This window comes from Terrapene carolina, unplaced genomic scaffold (genome assembly GCF_002925995.2).
Source record: "Terrapene carolina triunguis isolate 2854851 unplaced genomic scaffold, T_m_triunguis-2.0 Scaffold210, whole genome shotgun sequence".
Classification (NCBI taxonomy): Eukaryota; Metazoa; Chordata; order Testudines; family Emydidae; genus Terrapene; species Terrapene triunguis.
This window is the reverse complement of record NW_020664561.1, coordinates 2,670,444-2,695,744: the sequence shown is the minus strand read 5'-3', so window position 1 is coordinate 2,695,744 and position 25,301 is coordinate 2,670,444. Positions and strand designations below refer to the sequence as shown.

The 25,301-nt window shown below is 42.7% G+C and overlaps 1 protein-coding gene across 1 annotated transcript in view; it reads left to right on the top strand.

Moving 5' to 3' along the window:
• LOC112110346 (tubulin epsilon and delta complex protein 1-like) overlaps nucleotides 1-25,301 on the top strand; it is a 180,854-nt gene that overhangs the window by 105,306 nt on the left and 50,247 nt on the right. Inside the window, exon 6 of the mRNA XM_026655518.1 lies at nucleotides 9,963-10,049. Within this exon, the coding sequence (XP_026511303.1) occupies nucleotides 9,963-10,049 (87 nt within the window). The remainder of the gene's footprint in view (nucleotides 1-9,962; nucleotides 10,050-25,301) is intronic.

Sequence of the window (25,301 nt, the reverse complement as noted above, 5' to 3'; positions counted from 1 at the left end):
TCACAACCCTTGGTAAATTGTTCCAATAGTTGTTAACCCTCTCTGTTGAAATTTTGCAATTTAGTTCTAGTGTGAATTTGTCTAGCTTCAACTTCCAACCATTGGATCTTGTTATATCTTTGTCTACTGGATTAAAGAGCTATGTAGTGTAGTTGTAGTCATGTCGGTCCCAGGATATTAGAGAGACAAGGTGGGTGAGATAATATCTTTTATTGGACCAGCTTCTGTGGGTGGAAGCTTGTCTCTCTCATCAACAGAAGTTAGTCCAATAAAAGATATTCCCTCACCCACCAGATTAAAGAGCTGTCTGTTATCAGTTTTCTGTTCCCCATGTAGGTGCTTATGGACTGTGATCAAGACACTTCTAAACCTTCTCTTCGTTAAGCTAAATAAATTGAGCTTCTTGAGTCTATCACTATAGGCTTTCTAATTCTTTAATTATTCTTGTGGCTCTTCTCTGAACCCTCTCCAATTTATCAACATCTTTCTTGAAATGTGGACACCAGAACTGAACACGATATTCCAGTAGCTGTCATACCAGTGCCAAATACAGAGATAATATCTTTCTGCTTGATATTCTCCTGTTCATACATCCAAGCATCATAATAGCCCATTTGGCTTCAACATCGCACTGGTAGCTCATGTTCAATTGATTATCCGCCATGACCTCCAAATCATTTTCAGGGTCAACACTTCCCAAGACAGAGTTCCTTATCCTGTAAGTATGGCCTGCATTCTTTGTTCCCAAATGTGTAACTTCACATTTGGCCATATTAAAACACAGATTTTTTGATTGCACCAGTCTGCCAAGCAATGCAGATTGCTCTGTATCAGTGATCTATATTGTTTGCCATTCCCCCAATCTGTGTGTCCTCTGCAAACCTTTATCAGTGATGTTTTTGTTTTCTTCGAGATCACTGATAAAAATGTTATAGTGTAGGCCCAAGAACCGATTCCTGCAGGAGTCCCCTAGAAATACACCCGTTTGATGATGATTGCCTGTTTACAGTTACATTCTGAGACCTATCAATTAGCCAATTTATAATCCATGTTAATTTGTATCGTTCTAGTTTCTTAATCAAGTTGGGTGCCAAGTTAAGGCACCCAAAAATCACTAGTTCCGTGGAAAATTTTGGCCTATATTCTTTCTTTCCCATGTACTTTGTTCTACGTATTCGACTTGATCATATCTATTAAAATTCAAATCCCAGCTCCATACATTTCTGCTCCTTACCACGTATGTTTAATATGCACTACAGTATTTAAATTTTACTATAATTATTGAGAAGGTAATTGATGGCACTGGAGCAAACTTAAGTCAAAATGAGAGAAAATGATCTCTTCATGAATCTCTGTTAGTTCCTGTACTAGTCAGTATATTGCAGCTCATTGCGTATCACTGTGGAGGCTGCATTACAGTTTTTATACCCCAAATGCTTCATTTTGTACTTGCTCACTTTAAATTGCAGTTTCTTTCAGTTTAATATTAAACAGCTGTTTTCTGGACCCTTCCACATATATAAAATTATGTTTTATAAAAATCATTTTTGTCACTTAAGTTCTTAACTGTGGTTTTGCTTCTCTTAGCATGACGAGATGTCCCGATTTTATAGGGACAGTTCCAATATTCGGGGCTTTGTCTTATATAGGCACCTATTATCCCCCACCTCTTGTCCTGATTTTTCACACTTGCTTCTGGTCATCCTAGATTCTCTGCTCATGAAAATGTAAGAAAGGAATAACTCTGAAGTCAACAGCATAAAACTGGTAGATGAGAGGAGAAGTGGACCCTTTGCTTCCAGTTGGTGTCCTCTTGAATTTAGTCTGCACCAAGAATTAGACTGTCCATTAAACAAAGCTTTTGTTAGTCTAGAAGTAGAACAGTTCCATCTTTATTTAGGGACAGAGAAGACAGAGAGCGCCAGCTGAGGATATTTCAAATGGGGCCTTCTCAGAATTTGAAAACCCTTCTTAGGGGAAACTAAGATTGGGAAAAAAAAGAAAAGAAAAGAAAAATTAACACTTCCTGTAAAGCACAGACCGCCCAGTCTTCAGAGCCTGGATATGTCTCTCTTCATCTGAGGTCTCTGAATGTAAGAATGAGACAAGCAGCTAGTAATCAAATTAGTCTATAATTCTTCCATTTTCCAAGTCGTTATGATTTTCTTTCAAGTTTTATGATGTCTGGAAGCCTAGTACCTGCATAGAGCTCACAAAGGAACTTTCTCCTAAAAGAATGGATTCAGCAATCAATCCATAACATGTGGGTTGTTCTTCCGGCTGCTGTTTCTCAAAAGTAGTATACCGCTGTTGGTCTTGGAGTAGAACCACTCTTCCCCATGGATCTGTGTCCAGAGAGAGAAAGAGAATCACTTTCACTGACTTCTTGAAAAATGTGCTGTTGTTTTTGGTTCATAAAAGGTCCAAAATGGCTTAGCCTGCTAATTCCAAATTTTTTTTTTTTTTTTGGCCTTGCTGAAGACAGGTGCCTTTTAGCTTTTGATTTTGTGTCTTTATTGTACATATCTACAATTCAAGTTGAATAAAGCTAAATTTCTCATCAAACAAATAGGAGATCTATTATGCTTTTATCTGCTTACCAATTTCTTGACACTTCTTTAACTTGAACTTTTATGTTGAATTTCTTGGCTTTCAGGACCTTATACTCACATCTTAACTAGAAAAGGGCCAGAGCCACAAAGTTCAAGAGTGCTTGAGTCTCAGAGTAAGGTTTGAGATCATCTGTAATCTCATTTGACTTTTCTGTCTGCAATTATAGGTCTGGTCTACACTACAGACCTAGATCGGTATAACTATATCGCTCAAGGGTTTGAAAAATCCACACCCCTGAGCAATATAGTTATATCGATCTAACCCTCCGCATAGACAGCGCTATGTTGGTGGGAGAGCTTCTCAGGGAGGTGGATGAACTACACCGATGGGAGATCTCTCTCCTGTCAGCATAGAGCATCTTCATTAAAGCGTTACAGTGGTGCAGCACCGATGCAGCATTTTAAGGGTAAACTTGCCCATATCTAAATACATGATGAATCAGTAGAACAGTCAGTGATGCTATTCTGATGAGCAGAGAAACACCACTTACTTCTGAAAGTCTGTCTTGTGCTCACATTGAAAATACAAATGTGATTTTAAAAAATATTTAGGTAGACCAGTATCTGGGAAAACCTTTTTGCCAGGAGTATAGTAGATGAATTATTATGATCTATTTGAACCAGAAATTAAATACTTATTGCAGCAGAGCTCTCTGGAACCCAGCCTACCAAGAGGAGACATTATCCTACAAATTATTAACTATTGATTTATATAATGCCTTTTGCATGCAGTGGAATGCTTTGCAGTGTAACAATAACTATCACAAAAAAGATTAATAGGCAGCACAACCAAAAACAAGTACAAGTAGGCTTCAAATAACTAGACTAAAATAACTACTACATAAGAACCTAGGAAACTGAGTCCCCACTGTTGGAGTTTGTACCTCAGTGGCAGCTGATGTACATTCTCCTTTCTTCATAATGAACAGTGGTTTCAGTCTTGGAAAGCTATGGCTCTCTGTGCAATGCTTCTTAACTATTTGTTTCCATACCGGAAGAGCTATGCTGCTGTGTGATTCCACCATCTATACTGCCCCCAAGGGTCAGTATGTGGCAGAGAAACCAGCACAAGTTAATTCTAACCCAGACAGCACAGATTGTGCCAGGATGCTCCAAGTATCTGAAGCTTATTGAGCAACTGATCCAGCCCCTCCTGTGCTCTTCCAGCCTGGAAAACCTGATCCCTGCAGGAATGTCTTCTGTGTACGTGTGTGGGGGGGGGGGGGGGGGGGAGAGAGGTGTCTGGAGCTGGCACTTCTGCCTTCTGTGCCTTCAGCTGCCAGGTACACTGCTTTTTACTCCCCCCTCATTAGTGGAAGTGTGTGGCGAGGAGCATGTAGCCCTAATTCTGGGTGTGAGGGAACCCACTGATTTAGCTGCATGGATCACATGGAAGAGTGTTTCCACCACACAGGCAAAAACTATCCCCTATGGATGTTCTGCAGGGCAGGGAAGACAAAACAACAGCAGCTCATATTCTGCATGGTGGTGTGGCCTAACCAAATTCTGCAAATACACAGAAACTGAGTCATTCAGGGACTAATCCATTGAGCTTTATCAACAGGAATTGAGGGTGTTTGCCTCTCAGAATCGGGTCCCAAGAATGGTCAGATGATTGTAACTGAGGCACCCGGCTGTATAAGTGGAGGAATACACAGTCCTGATAATATTTTCAAAAATTTGGACTCATTTGTAAAGTAGGTGGCATATACAGAATGCATGGTAATGTGGGGTAGTATACAAGTTTTATTACCGTGTTTGGGATGAGCTATTTAATGTGGATGTAGCTTTGGCTTTACAAACATGATAGATGTGCTATCTGCATAGTGATCTGACTGATATGAGATGATATCTGCATGTTTTCCTAGTGGATAAAAGGGTGATTTTGACATAACTACCAGTCTCCATGTCGCCTTTCTTCTCTGGCCTGAGTGTATACTGGGATACAAATAGGCATCTCTTCCAATTGCAGAGATCTCTCTCATAGTCAAGGTCAAATCATGAAACTACCAGATGAATTCTCTCTGTGGGCTAGCTTCTGAGTGGATATACCTGAAGTTGCCTTCAACTTTATTTCAGGTGGGCAACTTGCAGAAGCTGGTTGAACTATAGGGTTGGGGCACATGACTTACGGGGAGAGGCTGAGGGAACTGGTCTTGTTTAGTCTGCAGAAGAGAAGAGTTAATTAATTCAGAGTATGTGTTAATACCTGGGGGAGCAAACAACTGTGCATATCTCTCTCAGAGGGCGAACAATTTGAGTTTACCCTGCATAAGCTTTATACAGGGTAAAACAGATTTATTTGGGTTTAGACCCCATTGGGAGTTGGGCATCTGAGTGCTAAAGACAAGCACACTTCTGTGAGCTGTTTTCAGGTAAGCCTGCAGCTTTGGGGCAAGTAATACAGACCCTGGGTCTTTGTTGGAGCAGACGGGAGAGTCTGGCTCAGCAAGAAAGGGTGCTGGAGTCCTGAGCTGGCAGGGAAAACAGGAGCAGAGGTAGTCTAGGCACATCAGGTGGCAGCTCCCAAGGGGGTTTCTGTGATCCAACCCGTCACACCCATATCTTCTAAGATTCTATTGCATGACAAGTCATTTGTACAAGTGATAGATTTTTTTTTTTAAACAAGGGCTTAGAGAAGAAGTTATTGATAAGCATTTGCTTTCAGCATCCATTATAGAATTATTTTGCAACAGATCTTGGTAACTGGAATTTGGCATTACTTTGTCTTTCAGTGTAAGTAGTTTGAGGCAGTTACTTTCTGCAGAAAGCTGGGGAAAATAGCAATTTTCTTATGAGACTCGCATTATCCCAGTTTTGCACAAAGAGAGAGACAATCTTCTAAGTTGTTCCTAAGCTTCACTCCCAATTTCCATTCAAAGCAAAAATTTGCTTTACTTAATGTTTCCCTTTGATCATGAGAGACAGTGAATGCTCCTCCTCCCGTAGACATTGGAGCCTTTATGTTTTATTAGAAAGGATAAACACATCGGTCCTTAGCTCAAATGGAGGACTTTGATCTTCTAGAGTTATTTCTAAATAGATCACTTGCTTTGAGGAGTAGAGGATTAGATTGCTCATCACACATTAAACCATAACCTAATCTATGTTGGGGGCAGTAAGAGGAAAGTTGCATCTTCTTGAAAGATGCAAAGCAACAGCATATCTAGGCTTTAGTTTCCCCATCTGCAAAATGAGGATAAAGAGACCCTTGAAAATCCCATCCTCAAATGGATGTGGTTAGCATTAATTACTTAATGTTGGCAAATGGCTTTGAAGATACAAAATGCTGTTTGGAGAGAGATGGACATTAGAGCTGGGGGAGGGAGGCCTTGAGAATTTGGTTGATATGACAGGGTAACAGGGTTCCCACTCAACAGTAGTGCGTCGCCTCGTGTCTAGATCTGGAAAGTAGATCTCGTGGCGTCGGGTGCCCCCTTCTGCTCTCAGCTTGCTCTCCGACAATCTCTCTTCTGATAACTTGGCAGGAGCTGTGACGTTGACAAGAAAGCTGGGCAGCTAGAGCTCACCTGCCCCCTGCTCCCGTGGAGAGCTGGACAGCTGGATCCTGCTCCTAGCTGGGAGCCAGCCCCGTGGCTTTGGACTAAGCTGTGAAATTGAAAAGGCTGCCCAGCTCCCAGCGGGAGTGCGTGGGTGGGTGGCCAAGAAGCTGGGGCAGCTGGACCCACTTTCCAGGGGTGAGAAGTGGATTCCCCCAGCTCCCAGTGGGGAATGCGGGAGGGGGGAGTGGCAGCCTGCCAGAGCCCAAGAGCCTGTGGGACAGCCAGGCTCCCAGCAGAGAGCTGCCAGCGGAGCTGAGACACCGGGCTCTCAGCTCCCCACACTACCCCTCTTAGGTTAGTGGAAGTGCTCCTGGTGAGGATGCGCACCACTGACAGAAGGAGGGTAGTGTGGACATGCACCTCCACAGTAATTACTGTGGTGGCTATAAGTCGACCTAATATAGGTTGACTTATGTTTGTAGTGTAGACATACCCTCAGGTGATGCCAGGTAACTTAATTGGCCTCTCGGGCCCTCATGAACACTATCAGGGCTGGTGTGGGGTGCACATCCCATCACAGGGAGGTCTTTGCCTGCTGAGGGCAGGTATGTGTGACTGAAAGCCTCTGCCTGTTAGGGCACCAGGAGAGAGCCCATGAGTCTGGATTAGTGGCACCTTGGACCCAGAAGAAACCTTTTTGGAAGCAGACTAGCTTTTGTTTGTTTATTTTTGCAGTAAGATGTGAACGATATCTGTAGAACATTAGCTTATCATAGAAGATTAGGGTTGGAAGAGACCTCAGGAGGTCATCTAGTCCAACCCCCTGCTCAAAGCAGGACCAACCCCAACTAAATCATCCCAGCCAGGGCTTTGTCAAGCCAGGCCTTGAAAACCTCTAAGGATGGAGATTCCACCTTAGAGATTCCACTTATATTATGCTTCCCTCTAGTCTCTGTGCTGCAATAACTTCATAAACCTGCAAGAGCTGTGAAAAGGATAACAGAATCCTGCCACCCAGAAATAGTGACAACCATCTCAAGGGATGGAAACTAACATCTTTGACGCTGCCAGTCGCCTGTCATTGAACGTTCCAGTGGGTTTGAATACCATCCCCCTAGGATTAGCTCTGTAATCACCCCATTACTGATTTATGGCATAAGCCGTCTAGCACAGAGTTGGTGGCTGTTACAGACATTTCAAATGTTGCAGCGCATTGGTGAAAAGTGAACAGTTGTCTCTGACCTGTGGTGAATTGAATGAATGCTTCCCATGTGCTAATTGAGTTGAATAAAACCAGTTAAAACAAGAGCATGAGAAAAGCAGTCGCTTTTGTAGTTTCTTACTTCACATGACTAATGGAAGGGTTTTTAAAAAAAATACTGCTTGTTCTTTACATTACAATTTCAAGTCCTAACCAGACCTGAAGACTGTAGGATTATGGGGAGAACTGGGGGAAATGAAAGCACACAAGCTAAGTGTGTGACAGCTGAGCAATGAGGAGAGGAAGAGGTTAGTAGCCAGACTGATTAAGTTGCTTTGTTTTTACTTAACCCATATTTAGTTCCACTGACTAACATGTTGGAGAAAGAAAGCCTTTGGTGAAGGCTCAATGCTCTTGTTAAGGCGTGAGAGCTAATAACATACATCTTCTGAAATATCCATAGTTCCTTCAGCCAAACTAGGAAAGATCAAAGCTGACTTGTGATATTTCTAAGGTTTTTTTAACAAAAAGAAAACCCCAAATGAACAAAGATCCCCGCCCCCCCAACCGTCAGCCCCTCTTTAGCTGTCATACTGCAGCAAAAGGGGCAGAAGTCCAATTCTCCTCCTCCCTCTCTCTTTGCAGGTCGCCTTTAACATCCCTGCTAATCCTGTAACTGGCAGTCACTGACAACAGTAAAGAAGTACACATCAGCCTGTGTTGTTTGCATGAACAGTGTGTAACGTGTTTTAGATCTAGCATTCAGTAATTTGTAGCAATTATTTTAACATAGTGCCTTTCCTCCCCTCATTCTGTCAGCTTCAGATTATTTCTGAGGGGTAAAATAGCAAAGCAAATAACTCCTGTTTTTGGGTTCTCGTAGCCGTTGAAGTACAATGTAAGTAAAAGCCACAAAGCTGGCTGAAAACAGTTATGTCAGCAGTAAGTAGATTGAATTAGAGCTCCAGTCTTGATCTTCATCTTTGAAATCATGACAGAAAAATGCTTTTGGAGTTCTTCAAAAACTTGCCTGCGATGCCATAGTGGCATGGACTCATTCATTTTGAATAGTGGCCTTTACCCCGATGCCTTTTTTTAATCACAAAGCTGGTGAGTGACTTTGGCACTTGCACATAATTTACTTATCTTCTGTTTATCTCCTGTTTTCCCATCAATCTTGTTCTGGCTAGAAGAGCTTTTGGAATCTCTTTATTGTACTGCTGTATAACTAGCCATTCTTGGGATCTCTGTCTCCAACTTTGTATATTCATCTTAATTTTCCAAAGGGACTGTTAATTTTGTGTGCCCAGCTTAAGCTGCCATAGTAGCCTGAGGGAAGGTGCACAGTAATTTCCACTTCTCTCTAAACTGACTCAAGTTAGGTTTCCCCTTTTGAAAATGGAGGCCATTATATACATATACAATCTGAAACGGGGGGAAGAATCTGGTGATATTTATTTTCTCCCCCTCTAGGTATACACAATTTAAAAATCATTTGTAAAAACCCTCACTTCTTGCATTGCCTACAAATAGGAACTATGGTAGAGGAGCTCCTTGTGCAACAGGAGCAGTGAGGGAGACGATCTGGCTATACATAACATTTCAGAAAGAATTCCTTCTTGTCAGTTACTATTTGTGGACACTGCAGGAGAAGTGAATGTTTCTAAATGATTTGGATAAGGAGCAGGGAGATGTGCTTGGCATCCTGAGATTCTGAGGTCATTCTGTGCATAGGAGCAGTGTGGAAAAAGGCACAGAGATGGGAGAAGTAGAAATAACTGGATGTCAGTGTTGACATGGTTTCTAGAATGGTGGAGTTGGAGGGGATGCAATAGGAGATCAGGTTCTAGATGTTGGCTGGGACACGGCTGTGCAGGACCTCAAAGAGAAGAGACGGGATCGAAACTTGGTATGTTGGCCAGACTCAAAGAATAGTGGGGGACATGGTTTGATCCAAATGTGGGAGTGACCACTTTAGCAGCAGTGTGTGGAGTGTGGCTGAGCTGTGGTGTTAATTTTGGTATCTAAGAAGCACATGAGGTTTCAGGATCTACATGAGTAAAGACCTTTTTATATATGAGTTGTATTGTCTTGATCCCTTCAAACTGACATGTGAAGCCACGAATGTGTATATGGGGATTATGGTAATTGTATGGCTGGGGACTGGAATGCATTATAGATGTGAGGAAAAGCTTTTCTTCAGTTCCACGCCATATTTGCATAGCTGGGATTTACATTGCTTCCCACTAAATAATGTATAGTGCAAGCCCCAGTCATAGCAGCATATAGTCAGAAGGAAGAAATTGCTGGAGTATTGGATACACAGGACTCTGTTCCTCACTGTGTACCCCATTGCCTTCTGGAAGAAGCATTCCTGTTTGCAGTTAGAGTAGGGTGGGATGTATACATCCAGACAAGTTTATATATATTCCAAATCCTTATATCTTTAGCAAACCAATGTTCTACCTGTAAATGTCAATCTTAAGGTGACTATGATGAATGTGTACGACATAAGAAGTGGAACCTGGTATGTGATTGGGTAGCCTTCATTATTCAGACCAAACAGGCTTTAAAAATTGCACCTTATATATTGCACAGATGACTAAATGGGACTTGATTTTCTTTTCTTTTTTCCCCCCTCCCCAGTTGTTGCAGTTACTGGAGTCTGAAACCTCTCGATTAGAAGCCTTTCTGGAATGGAAACGACTGGAACCAGTTTATTGGCACTGGATGGTAATGAATCAAACTAAATATTAAGGGTGCAGTTTTCTTAAATCTAACAAACAACTGGCTGCTCCTCAAACATCCTTCCCATATATTTGGAAAAGTGAATGTTGTCAACAACCTATACAACTTCCTTTTGAAGATGAGGCCAGTTAAATTAAAGGACATATTCTTAGATCTCCCTCATCATTCTAGCTCTGTTGTATGACTTACTCAGCGGTGGCTCCAGGCAGCAGCGCTCCAAGCGCGTGCCTGGGGCGGCAAGCCATGGGGGGCACCCTGCTGGTCCCTGTGAGGGTGGCAGTCAGGCAGCCTTCGGCGGCATGTCTGTGGGAGGTCCGCCGGTCCTGTGGCTTCGGCGGCAATTCGGTGGCGGGTACGCCGAAGCCGCGGGACTGGCGGACCTCCCGCAGGCAGGCCGCTGAAGGCAGCCTGCCTGCCGTGCTTGGGGCAGCAAAAAAGCTAGAGCCGCCCCTGGACTTACTCAGACAAGTTAAGAAATTGGAGGGAAGAGAAGCTGAATTCAGGCATCTACAGTTATCACAAATGGAAATGCCTGATCTTTTATGTTTAAGAAAACATAGCAATCACACATTTTGTTATAAATTAAATGGCTAGTCAGAAGAGGAACTTTAAGTTTTATTACAGACTCAAAGACAACTAAATTTGTAAGCAGTTGAAATTTCAACAACTTCATTTTTCCAGCCAGACAGTGTGTTGAAATTGCAGATTTCCCCTTGAACTGTGTTGAATGATCATAAGAAAATCAATAAGCCTTCCTCTATGCATCTTATGACTTCTATACATCTCACTTCTGTATTAAACTTTCACCCATTTACAGCTGCTGAAAGTAATTCTTAAAAAACAGCAATTTAACAAAATGAGTTTATAGAATTTGTAGAAGCAGGACCATTAATTGCCAGTGTACCTTGTTCTATACAGAAAGCAAAATAAAGGAGTAGAAAATCATCTAACCTGTCTTGAAAAATATTTAAAAACCCACTAGCATGTGTGTGTTGTCAGCAAAGGTGATTGTTTCTATAACTACTGGTGCTTTATTTATCTCTATTATTGTGCTGCTCTGAAAAGTATCAGCATTAGGATGGGCACAGATCCAGAATCATACAAGCAAGAGTTCAGATCAGGCAAATTGTAACTGCAGTTGCTATGGAATTTTGATCTACTCACCAGGGGCCTGCTGCTGTGAGGCGCTGAGCTGGTTGTGGAGGGTACTGTGAACATCATAGGATGGGCTCTGCACCTCTCTGGATGAGGTCCTGAATAAATACTGGCCAATAGTACATCATTATTTGAGAATCTAACACACTATCATTCCTAATTGGAAATGTGTATTTTCTCTCAGTCTGTGGGATCAATTTCTGTTTTCTTTCCTTTCTGTTTTTGTTGTTCTTGAATGCTGTAGAACATACTAAAGAACCCAGATAAGATGTATTTTGACCCATGTTGTAACTAGCAGAATTATCATAAGAACTTTTTGCATTAGAAAAAGGTTGTCTGGTTCAGAAAACAAGTGCTTCTATGTTTCTTAATTCCACGCTACTGTGGTTTTCATTTGACCCCTCCATTTTCCCCTTAAGAAGCAAGCCAAAGTGTCTCTTTGCTTGCTTCAGCTACTTTTCCTGCTGAATTTTCCCCATATGTTTATCACCGCTTGCATGGTATACTTCTATCTGATTTCCTGTTTACTCTTGTGTATAGTTTTCTCAACTTTTAGATTACATCCTCTAGTTTTTTAAATCTTCATCAGTATAAAAATATATTTCTATCAACTGTATCAATCCCTTTCATATTTTGGAGACCACCTTTTACCAGTGAGCATAAACTCAGATTCCTTAACCTTTCTTTATCATTCATAGATTATAGATTCATAGATTCATAGATTCTAGGACTGGAAGGGACCTCGAGAGGTCATCGAGTCCAGTCCCCTGCCCGCATGGCAGGACCAAATACTGTCTAGACCATCCCTGATAGACATTTATCTAACCTACTCTTAAATATCTCCAGAGATGGAGATTCCACAACCTCCCTAGGCAATTTATTCCAGTGTTTAACCACCCTGACAGTTAGGAACTTTTTCCTAATGTCCAACCTAGACCTCCCTTGCTGCAGTTTAAGCCCATTGCTTCTTGTTCTATCCTCAGAGGCTAAGGTGAACAAGTTTTCTCCCTCCTCCTTATGACACCCTTTTAGATACCTGAAAACTGCTATCATGTCCCCTCTCAGTCTTCTCTTTTCCAAACTAAACAAACCCAATTCTTTCAGCCTAGTTGTTCCAACTAGTATAATCTGTGCTGTCAGCCCCTTTCTGTGAAGTGTGCAGAACTGCACCTATTATCTCTACGGGGTCTACATACCTTAGGGCTAGGCTAACAGTCTCAGTGCCTTGATTTATATTCGGTCCGTCTGCTATTATAACTCTTTAGTTCTTTGAGATGATCTCTGGACATTCCCACTCTGGGGATGTACAGAGGTCATCTCCAAGAACTCCAGTTACAGATGAGTAACCTTCCTTTTCTGATTTCTCCTTTTTACTGTGGCTGTGTGCTGAGCTGATGGACTGAATGGTTCCCTCACAGTAACCTGCAGCTCTTCTGATCACTGTGGGGAATGGTAATTACATTTTGTTCAGATTCCCTGAACTGCTTCCTTACTCCCAGATTATTTAATATTTTTACAATGAATGCCTCTGCTCTCCAGTCATCTAGACCAGCCAAGTCTCTTGGATTCTGGCTGTCACATTCTTCTTTCCTTTCTTTGTCTCCAGGCTTTGTCTCATCTGCCAACTTGAAGATCTTATTTTCAGAACCCTTGAACTCCCAAGCATGGAGGCAGAAGCCCTATGAGAAAGGTCTGGAGTACACTCCATTTCAACAAAAATATATTCTATTCTCTTTGTCTCTTGCTCTAGTACAGTTTTCTACCCAGCCCCTCACACCTTTCAACTTACCGTTTTAGGTTTATTTATCTTTCTAATGTAACCAGTCATTAGCAGATTTATATATTGAGCTCACCAGCATGCTCTAAGCATGTGGAGTCCAGAACATCACTGAGACTGTGGTCTCAGTTAATGACTGGAGTGCAGGAGGTAAGTTTCTTCTTGTCCCCATCAGTATCACCTCTGTCTTGCCAGTGTCCAGCTTTCAGCAACTGCTCTTACTCCAGATGCTGTTTTTGGCCAGGCACTGAGAAAACTGGAGGGGGCAAATAGAACCATCAGCCAGCATATAATGCTGTGTCATATTCCAGAGGGACATCTACAGAATCTTGGATGACAAGAGGAAGTCATCCACCAGAACAACCACCGTTGTCTTGCTTTTGTGCCCTGGCCTGAAATGTTGAGAAGGATCTAGGATGCTGGCAACTGGTAGTTCAAGTTGAAGTCAGTTCTTTGCCAGCTTCTCAGACAGCTTTCTCAAAAACAGTGGGCAGTGTTTTGTGTATCTTAAGTGTTGGCTGGAGTGATAGATTCCCTTCTTCACAGGAGATGTTGACTATCCCTGTAATCAGGAATACTAGATGTTTTCAACCCTTTCATTGGCCAGGACTGGCCTGCATTAGAGTGGCAGGTGGTGGCCTGGACTGTGTTTTGACTTCAGGAACATCTTGTTGTCTGAGTGGGATGAATTCTTAGAAGTAGGGTGGTGTTGATCCAGTGCTCATCTTGCTGAACTTGGTGTCCCCAGAGTCTGTCCTGATGCAAGGGATCTTTGAGAAATGGTTTGATAGTTCCTTGCAGCACAGTGAGCCTGGCTGAGTTCTGTGACCAGATGGAAGCAGTTTGTGAGTGATGGGTCTGTGACAGAAGAGAAGTTGGTCTCTTTCTATTTTTAATGGTAATGACAAAAGTTTGTAAGAATTCCTTGTGCTGAAGTCTCTCTGTGACAGCTAGCATTCTGTGTTTGCCTTCATCAATGTTTGAGCCTGCTTTCTTCCTGATTTTTCTGTGAGAACCATGCAAGTCCAAGTCCTTCCTTTGCAGAGCATTGATAGCAGAAGTCCGAGCCTGGTTGTCATGCCTTACTAATTCTTATGCCCCTTGGCTTCTAAATTCAGTAGAGTTCTCTGAGGAAACATCTGGAATTTGGCAGGGTCCAGATTAGGATTTAGGCAGGATATCCTAAATTGTTGTACTGGGCCTAACAGAAATACGATGTGATGATTTTCACAAATGGAAATTTACATAAATTTGTGTGTAGTCTAAGCACAGGTTGTACATGTATGAGACATCAAACACATTCTTGGGTGTCGTAAAATAATAATAGAAGGCTTAGAATGGGAAGAGGAGTTGGAGGAGTAGTTCTAATGAAACAAGTGTATTTTCTAATCGTTATAGAGCACAATTTTGAGAAGCGCAGTCAGGAAAGTAACTGAAATACTTTCCTCATGGATTGTATTTTCTAAATGGACAACCTACCTAATTGTCAATTACTGAGGGACAATCCTCATTCGTTGATATATTTTGCTTAACCAAATCTCTGTACACTTTTCATGAGTGATGTACCGGAGTACTTGGATTCTAATATCTAAACTATTGTTAAATCTATTCACCGAAATTTGGGTTATTGCTGATTATGTACTCTATGTATCATATGACTTTTAAAAACAAACTTTGTATTTGTGGATAGTCTAAGCACTATTCCCAGATGTACAGACACTCGTTTCTCAACCTATGTATTATATAATTTTTTTAACGTTAGCTTTAATACAAATTTTAAATAGAGACACTAACTTGAAACACTTTGTTCTAGTAGAGAGGAACTGAAAGTATGAGACTAATAGGAAATCTTAGTATCAGTGACACGTGGCGAGCAATAGGTTTACAGGACATAGCCCTCCAAAGGGATTAGGTTCAAAAAAATATATTGTGAGGAATTAAACAAGTTAGTGAGCATGGAGCAATGGGAGGAGGAAGTGTTAGAACTCACAAGTGAGGAAGAAGATTGGAGCATTTTAAAAAGTACTATGATCAAGGGGCAACAGACTAAACTTCCCCAGAAATGGAGAATTCTTGGAATAAGTGACCACTTAGGGTATGTCTACACTGCAATTAGACACCTGTGGCTGGCCTGTGCCAGCTGACTCTGGCTCATGGGGCTCAGCATTAAAGGGCTATTTAATTGCTGTGTAGACATTTGGGCTGGGGCTGCAGTCCAAGCTCTGAGACTCTCCCACCTCACGGGGTCAAGCCCAAAAGTCTACACCTCAGTTGAATAACCCCTTAGCCCAAGCCCACTGGCATGAGCCAGCCATTGGTTTTTAATTGACATACCCTCTTGCAGGGCTGCTCAAAGTCGTGAACCTAGAAATGAAACTGTCCTAGAAAGGGGGAGGGAACTAAATGAGACTATGCAGTGTCAATTAAGGCTTGTAGGGGCAAGAAAAGGGCAGCAAAATGTGTTAATGCTGCCAAAGGGTTTAAGAATGGCTGTTACAAATCTATCAGTATAAAAATGCTAGAGAGGAACTAGGCTCATTCAGTAGTGAGGGAGATTAAATTAATTAGGTTTCTAAAATAGCTCTGCTACTGAATGCTTTCTAAAATTCTAGTATGAAAAATGGGGGGTGGGGTGGACTATAGAATATGGATAATCAGCCATGAGAAATGAGGAGCTGTTGATAAAAAAATGTTAAATTTGGGAAAGGGGGCTGTAAAAAAAAGTAACTATATATAAATCAGCATGTCTAGATTACTTAAAATTTGACTAAATAAAGCCCTGGCTTAGAATTTTGCCTTAAATATTTAAATACTGAACTCCCAATCTTTGGGAAAAATAGTAGTGTATGATTGTGTAATTAAAGACCATACCAAACCCCAAATAGGTCTTCTTATCACTAAATCAAAGATGGAAATTATTAAAATTAATTTACCTACTGATGATTTTATATACTTGGAAGGAGAAGCCTTGAAAACTGTTAATAAATTTAATTATATGGGTAGCATAATTCGTGATACTGGTGACAGCATAGGTGAATCAAATGCTGTATTTAAAAAACTTAACACAGTATGAAAGTCCAATATGATTAGCAAAAACACCAAACTTAAAATCTTTAGAAGCTATGTCCTAAACATCCTCCAACATGGAGTAGAGTCCAGGAAAAATAAGTCAAACCAGCACAAACTTAACAGCTTTCAATGTAAATGTCTGCGTAGAATATTCAGAGTAAAAGGGACTGATAAAATAAGTAATGAAGAAGCACTAGAACGGGTATCATTACCTACAACAATACAGGAAGGGGTGTAATCAGGAAGGCCAAAACACAACTGGAGTTGCAGTAAGCAAGAGATGTGAAGGGTAACAAGAAGGGTTTCTACAGGTATGTTAGTAACAAGAATTGCGTCCAGCTTTGGACCCCCCACTACAGAAAGGATGTGGACCAATTGGAGAGAGTCCAGCGGAGGGCAACAAAAATGATTAGGGGTCTGGAGCACATGACTTATGAGGAGAGGCTGAGGGAACTGGGATTGTTTAGTCTCCAGAAGAGAAGAATGAGGGGGGATTTGATAGCTGCTTTCAACTACCTGGAGGGGGGTTCCAAAGAGGATGGAGCTCGGCTGTTCTCAGTGGTGGCAGATGACAGAACAAGGAGCAGTGGTCTCAAGTTGCAGTGGGGGAGGTTTAGGTTGGATATTAGGAAACATTATTTCACTAGGAGGGTGGTGAAGCACTGGAATGGATTACCTAGGGAGAGTCATAGAATATCAGGGTTGGAAGGGACATCTAGTCCAACTCCCTGCTCAAAGCAGGACCTAATCCCCAACTAAATCATCCCAGCAAGGGCTTTGTCAAGCCTGACCTTAAAAACCTCTAAGGAAGGAGATTCCACCACCTCCCTAGGTAACCCATTCCAGTGCTTCACCACCCTCCTAGTGAAAAAGTTTTTCCTAATATCCAGTGTGGTGGAGGTGGTGGAATCTCCTTCCTTAGAGGTTTTTAAGACCCGGCTTGGCAAAGCCCTGGCTGGGATGATTTAGTTGGGGTTGGTCCTGTTTTGAGCAGGGGGTTGGACTAGATGACCTCCTGAGGTCTCGTCCAACCCTAATCTTCTATGATTCTAAGTGGTCCAGAAGAAGAGCTGGACATATTTGGCACCTCTTTTAAGAATGCCAGATTATAGGCTACCTAAAAAATCATTTCTTTGGTGACTCCAATGCAAGAGATGGATAGGCCAGCCTAGAGCACTGGTGTGCAAACTTTTCCAGTCGCACCCTCCCTTATCCTTAACAGAGTCTGTCCATGCCCTGCCTCCATGACTGCACAGCCAAAGCTTCCTCAGCAGTGGGCTGCTTCTACCTTGCAGCCAGGCTGCATTGGTAGGGCAGGGACAATACCTGGCTTCTGCCTCTCCTCCCTCAGGTTTTCAGGGTGGGGGAAAGTATGTGCGATGGTCTCTGGGGGTGGAGCCAGCACTGGGAGCAGAGGCTGCTGGGAGTGAAAATCAGTGTGACACACTGACCCACAGGCTGGGTTACCTGGGGGGGGAGGGATAACTCAGTGGTTTGAGCATTGGCCTGCTAAACCCAGGGTTGTGAGTTCAGTCCTTGAGAGGGCCATTTAGGGATCTGGGGCAAAAAAACAAACAAACTGTCAGGGACAGTACTTGGTCCTGCTAGTGAAGGCAGGGGGCTGGACTCGATGACCTTTCAAGGTCCCTTCCAGTTCTATGAGATGGGTATCTCTCTCTCTGTCTCTGTCTCTCTCTCTCTCTCTGTATATATATATCCGCTGAGGTGAGTAAGGGGGGTGAAGATGGTGCTCCCTCCCTGGCCCCATGGAGGCTGGGCCCGCTGTGCGGGGCTGGCACCAGCTGCCTAGCATTGATGCTTGCCTTCTGAACGTTCCTCTTCCCCCTCGGAGTCGCGCTCCACAGTTTGCCCACCACTGCCCTAGAGCACACTCTGTAGCACATTAATGGCTGAAGCAGCATCATTATGTTTGAATATAAAAGACCTGGAAAAATGAGCCCAGGTTTCTTTGGTGGATCTTAGCAACCTGGTTTGGTGCTAATTGGGTTCAGTAGTTACCAAGGTGTTTCTAATCTCCCTATAGCAGGTTTGAAGGGCTCGCCCACAAGCCTCTCTCTAATCCGTCCATCCTTCATAGAATGCAGTACTAATCCCCAAAGTATCTTCATGCTCCACACAGCAAAACACAAGGCACATAAGATCCAAGTGGGCTCTGCTGCTGACTTGCTGGAGACCTGTTGCTCTGAAATGATTAAGCCTCTCACACTTTTCATTTCCTCCTGCTTCAGCTGCTGTTTTTACATTTCTGTAACAAAATAGCTGTGCAGTGAACTCTTCTATGTGCATGCATACTGACTGCATTCATTTTCAGTGTGCAGCTAGCTAGCAGCTTAGAGAATTTTCCACTGCCACATCTCAGCTCTTCATTTTCACATTTGTAACATTGTTTTAAAATAACTTTTTAAATGTAATAAAGCAGATATTACAAAATACAGATATTAGTAAGATATTATTGGACAGCATTACTAAAATTAGTTATTAATGACTATTTCCATGTCAACTTGGAAAATTCAGATTTCAATCACTTTTGAGTTAAATATCAAAGGACAAATGGGGTCTTTTTTTAAAGAACAGGACAAATAAACTTTTTTTTTTTTTTTTTTTTAACCCTTTCAGCACTTAAAAATGCCTGAAAGGATTTTTGCTGTCAAACTGAGACCAAGCATGGAAAACTTCAACTCTAAAATTTTAATGTAAATGTCATTTCATAGTCTATATAGCCTTGTCACATCTAGGGTACAGTACAGGCACCTCATTTCAAATGTTTGCAGCTTTTCAGCAGATGGTTTGTCAGTACTCTTGTTTCACAATTGTCACTTTTCTTAAAGAGTGCTACACTGGTTGAGCATTCCCAGCATTCAGGTACTTCAACCTTCCTCCAATTGAGGTTGCACAGTTTGCAAAGGAGCATGACGGTGCCTTTTTCGCTATGTTTTAACAGTTCAGGCGGTATACCATCTGGACCAGGTGCCTTGTTGTTTTTCAGAGACATGATTGTGGCTTCAGTTTCTGCTTCCACTATATGTTTTTCGTTGTTGTCTTTGCAGTTGATGGTCTCAGGGGAAAGTTGCATCCATTTGACTTTTCACATTCAGTAGCAGATGAAAATATTCTTTTAATCTTTATCTACTATATCTTACGTGTTAACTTGGTTGATAAGTAATCTAACTTCCTGAAAAAATCCTCTTATGTTCCTTTTTTGAAAGTGTTTTTCAAGCTGTTAGCCTTTTCTCTGAAGCCTCTCAATTGTAGTCTTTTGGAGCGTTCCTTTTAGTTCCTTGTTGAGCTTTCTGCATTTGTTTTTCTACTGAGGGTAGTCTTCAGTTTTCAGATGTTCTTGATATGCTTCCGTTTTTTCTTCTTGATAAGTTTTTGGGTTTGCAAAGGTTGAGTCCAGTGGCACCTTAAAGGTTGAGTGGATTTCCTCCTAGCAGATCTTGCTGGTGGGTCAAAACTGGCAGGGCCAACCCCATGGTACCTTAAGTGGGAGTGGGGGATTAGACCAGGCCACAATTCCAATGTCCTACTCCAGTCTTCTCATGGGCACCTTCAGTGGGTAACTAATAGGAGGGGCTGCCTAAACTTGAGGTGGCTGAGAGTCTAGGTACTCTCTTAAGCCAAGAAACTGACAAAATGAGCAAAAATCAAAACAACATCCGTACTGGTTCAGATGACGCCCAGCCTAAAAAGGTCCATGCCAGCAGTTTGGGAACTTTGGCGGTTGTGAAAAGTTTGCTAGGAATGAACAGATTGCACAGTACCAAAATGAATGTACATCGGAACATGGAATTTGAGAATGCAATATGAACCGACATGGCTACAACTACACTGCAAAGCAAGAATGTTAATTGGTGAACTTGAAACTAGAGCTGCATCCTCTTCCATAGACATTCTCAGTATTTGTGAACCGCACTGGACTGGAAGTAGCGAATTCTCCATAAAGCATTGTAAAATCATTTATCCTGAAAAGATAGACAGTGTTCACAGAGAAGGCATTTGTCACATTCCGGCGTGCGAAGTGAGAGGCTATGTCACCGCCTGCCCCTCAACCGTGGGTGCCTCACAATGCTTTGCTGCTGTAGTTCCCAACCTGGGCTGCTCACTAACAGTCTAAGAGCATGCAGGTCACTTCCTGAGTGTATGTGTATAGCCACAGACCTGGTCCAGCAACTGTGACCCCATCAGCAACTCTCCAGTCACACTCTGGCTTCCACCACTCTTGGTTACTGCCTGCAGAGTGATCCCCAACACACTACCAACCCTGAATTTCCCCGAAATGTGTATTCTGCACTGTCCCACCCTCTCCTGGGCAGTTCAGATATTAAAAGTCCATTGCCCCTGTAAAGGGCCAATATTCAACAGTTTACTTCTTTAGCTGGAGTTACCAAACAGATCAGTTTAAACACAACAATGGATTAGTTTAGATTAAAAATAAAACAAGTTTATTTAATTACAAAGAGAGAGATTTTAAGTGAGTACAAGTATAAGGTATTAAAGTCAGGAATGGTTACAAGAAAAATAAAGATAAGACGATTCCTAGAAGCTAAAACTTAAGAAGCTAGAATTGGTTCAAGGTAAAAATCCTTACCACAGGTTCCCAGCAAAAGGGCTGACCAGTTCTCAGGTCAGGATCTCCCCCCAAAGTCAGAGGGCTGGTTCCTTCGTCTTCTAAGGTGCACGAGAGAGAGAGAGAGCTCTGTATGTTTTCTGCTCCTTTCTTTTATAGTTCAGTGAACTTTTGAAGTGGATTCTTATCATAGAATCATAGAATATCAGGGTTGGAAGGAACCTCAGGAGGTCATCTAGTCCAACCCCCTGCTCAAAGCAGGACCATTCCCCAACTAAATCATCCCAGCCAGGACTTTGTCAAGCCTGACCTTAAAAACCTCTAAGGAAGGAGATTCCACCACCTCCCTAGGTAACCATTCCAGTGCTTCACCACCCTCCTAGTGAAAAAGTTTTTCCTAATATCCAACCTAAACCTCCCCCACTGCAACTTGAGTTCTTTGTTTTGAGGGCTACCCCTCAAAACAAAGTTTATTCAAACAGTAAAGAAGGTGACATGGAGTCTAGTGGCGAAGAAGGCTCCATGTTTTTTCTTTTCACCTGTATTTGCTGAAATGCAAATTTGCCTGGTCTCCTGCCAACTCCTCTCCCTGCTGCCTTGAGGACCATGTTTACTACATATATGTAAATTGAGGTAAACAGACATGCCTTGGTTTTTGATAGATCCAGGGCCGGCTTTACACCTTGCGAGCCCCTGAGCACCCCTGGGTGGCTGGGCAGCTGCGGGGGCCCCAACTCTGCACTCCCCTCTCCCCCCGCCCACAGGGGCTCAGAGCTCCGGGGGTCCCGCTCCTGCTGCCTGGTGGCAGCCTGGAGCGCCAAGCCACCGCAGGCAATGGGGTTACCCCGCCACTTCTAACTTTTAGACACCCCACCACTCAGTCCCACCACCACAACTGTCCAGTGCCCCGTCTAGACCCCCCACTGCCCAGTACCCCAACACACACAGACCTCCCCCACTGACCAGAGCTCCCCCCCAACCCTCCCTAGAGATCCACTGTCCCGCACCCTTCTGCCCCCAAGCTGGACTCACCGGCCCCATTGGGAGATGATTGTGTCTGCTGGGCTGAACTGGCAGTGTGGTCGGGGCCAGTCAGGGATTGCCATGGCCCTTCGGGAACGGCACGATCAGCTAGGCTGGAGCAGGAGCAGGGCCTGCCCAGGCCGGGCTCCCTCAGGACCCACTTGCCCAGCAGGGCCCCCTGCGTTGGACTGCTCTGAGTTCTTCCCCTGCCACAGGAGGCTGCTTCGCCTTCCCTGCTGCCAGGAACGCTTCAGCCGGACTGCATGGGGCCGTCTCCCCCTCAGCCGGCCCCGCCCCCCTGCTGGACCCAAGAGCAACAAACTTTGAATCTTTAGGCACCCCTAAAACACCAGCGTCCCTAAGCATGAGTCTACTATGAGTAATTGGAAATCCAGCCTCGATAGATCTGTTTAACAACTTTTGCTGAGTCAGGCCTGTGTTTATTTGAACATGTGCTAATTACATCATACAGGGGGATTTCATAACTTTACACGTAATGTTGCTACATACTTTTCACCATGCTGTTATTGACCAGTGAGTTATTAGTTTTCAAATGATACCTCACAAGACATATATTGTACAAAGATTATTACAATAGTGTGAAGGGGGTGAATACAGGGGTGCTTTTGGTCAGAGTTGCCTTTATTTTATCAGAAAAAGCTTACAGCTTTTTGAAAAGCTGTAGGTTCATGTTTTCACACATAAGGAGCATTAAACTACTGGGGAAAGATGGTCCTGTGACTATAAAACACCTGCAACATATGCAGGTGCAACGTATGCAGAAGACAGTGCCATAAACGAGTTTTATACTGAACTTCAAGCAGACATTTCATGAACCCCATCTAGAGGTTTTCTTCATAATGGGGGACTTTAATGCCAAGATTGGGAGTGATAACACTGACTGGGAGAATGTCAAGGGAAAAGAAGGAATAGAATTAAGAAATGAGTAAAGTGATAGATTGCTTCAGTTCTGCGCTATCAACGATTTCTTTACAACAAACTAGGGCTGTCAATCGCAGTTAACTCATGCGATTAACTAAAAAAAATTAATTGTAATTAAAATAATTAATCACGATTAATCACACTTATAACAATAGAATACCAATTGAAATGTATTCAGTATTTTTGGATGTTTTTCTACATTTTCAATATTGATTTCAATTACAACACAGAATACAAAGTGCACAGTGCTCACTTTATATTATTTTTTATTACAAATATATGCGCAGTAAAAATGATAAACAAAAGAAATACTATTTTTCAATTCACCTCATACACGTACTGAAGTGCAATCTCTTTATCGTGAAAGTGTAACTGACAAATGCAGATTTTTTTTTGGTTACATATCTGCACTCAAAAACAAAACAGTGTAAAACTTTATCGCCTACAAGTCCACTCAGTCCTACGTCTTATTCTGCCAATCACTAAGACAAACAAGGTTGTTTACATTGATGGGATATACTGCTGCCTGCTTCTTATTTACAATGTCACCTGAAAGTGAGAACAGACATTCGCATGGCACTTTTGTAGCTGGCGTTGCAAGGTATTTACATGCCAGATATGCTAACCATTCGTATGCCCCTTCATGCTTTGGCCACCATTCCAGAGGACATGCTTCCATGCTGATGATGCTTGTTAAAAAAATAATGCGTCAATTAACTTTGTGACTATACTCCTTGGGGGGAGAATTGTATGTCTCCTGCTCTGTTTTACCCGCACTCTGCATATATTTCATGTGATAGCAGTCTCCGATGATGACCCAGCACATTTGTTTTAAGAACACTTTCACAGCAGATTTGACAAAACGCAAAAAAGGTACCGATGTGAGATTTCTAAAAATAGCTACTGCACTCGACCCAAGGTTTAAGAATCTGAAGTGCCGTCCGAAATCTGGGAGGGACGAGGAGTGGAGCATGCTTTTAGAAGTCTTAAAAGAGCAACACTCTGATGTGGAAACTACAGAACCCAAACCACCAAAAAAAGAAAAAGAAAATCAATCTTCTGCTGGTGGCATCTGACTCAGATGATGAAAATGAACATGCGTCAGTCTGCACTGCTTTGGATCATTATCCAGTAGAACTCATCGTCAGCATGGAAGCATGTCCTTTGGAATGGTGGTTGAAGCATGAAGGTACATATGAATCTTTAGCGCATCTGGCATGTAAATATCTTGCAATGCCAGCTATAACAGTGGCATGTGAATGCCTGTTCTCGCTTTCAGGTGATACTGTAAAAAAGAAGCAGGCAGCATTATCTCCTGAAAATTGTAACCAAACTTGTTTGTCTGAGTGATTGGCTGACCAAGAAGTAGGACTGAGTGGACTTGTAGGCTCTAAAGTTTTACAGTTTTATTTTTGAATGCAGGTTTTTTGTACATAATTTTGCATTTGTAAATTCAACTTTCAAGATGGAGATTGCACTACAGTACTTTGGTGGCACCTTAAAGACTAACAGACTGAACAGGGACTGGGAGTGGCTGGCTCACTACAAAAGCAACTTTGCCTCTCCTGGAATTGACACCTCCTTATCAATCACTGGGAGTGAACTACATCCACCCTGATTGTATTGGCCCTGTCAACACTGGTTCTCCACTTGTGAGGTAACTCCCTTCTCTTCATGTGTCAGTATAATAATGCCTGCATCTGTAATTTTCATTCCATGCATCTGAAGAAGTGGGTTTTTTACCCACTAAAGCTTATGCCCAAATAAATCTGTTAGTCTTTAAGGTGCCACCGGACTCCTTGTTATTTTTGTGGATACAGACTAACACGGCTACCCCCGATACACTACAGTACTTGTATCCCCGCATGCTCAAGCAATATTTTTATGCTTCTCCCTAGTCATCTGTCCAAGTTTTCACTTCTTGTAAGCTTCCTTTTTGTGTTTAAGCTCACCGAAGATTTCTCTGTAAAGCCAAGTTGGTCGCCTGCCATATTTGCTATTCTTTTTGCACATAAGGATGGTTGGTTCCTGCACCCTCAATAAGGCTTCTTTAAAATACAGCCAGTTCTCCTGGACTCCTTTCCCCCTCATATTAGCCTCCCAGGGGATCCTGACCATCAGTTCCCTGAGGGAGTCAAAGTCTGCTTTTCTGAAGTCCAGGGTCCGTATTTTGCTGCTCTCCTTTCTTCCTTTTGTCAGGATCCTGAACTCGACCATCTCATGGTCACTGCTACCCAGGTTGCTGCCCACTTCTACTTCCCCTACCAATTCTTCCCTGTTTGTGAGCAGCAGGTCAAGAGGAGCACGGTCCCTAGTTAGTTCCTCCAGCACTTGCACCAGGAAGTTGTCGCCAACACTCTCCAAAAACTTCCTGGATTGTCTGTGCATTGCTGTATTGCTCTCCCAGCAGATGTCAGGGTGATTGAAGTCCACCATGAGAACCAGGGCCTGTGATCTGGAAACTTCTGTTAATTGTCCGAAGAAAGCCTCGTCTACCTCATACTTCTGGTCTGGTGGGCTATAGCACTTCACTCTTGCCTGTTACTTTATGTAGAAGGTGCTATTCTGCTGCTGCTGCTGCTGCTACTACTACTGACGAGCTGCAGGACAAATCCTCGGGCCTGGTCTACATTTAAATAGCTACAGCACTCAAGGGTGTGAAAAATTCCCCCACCCCCAAGTG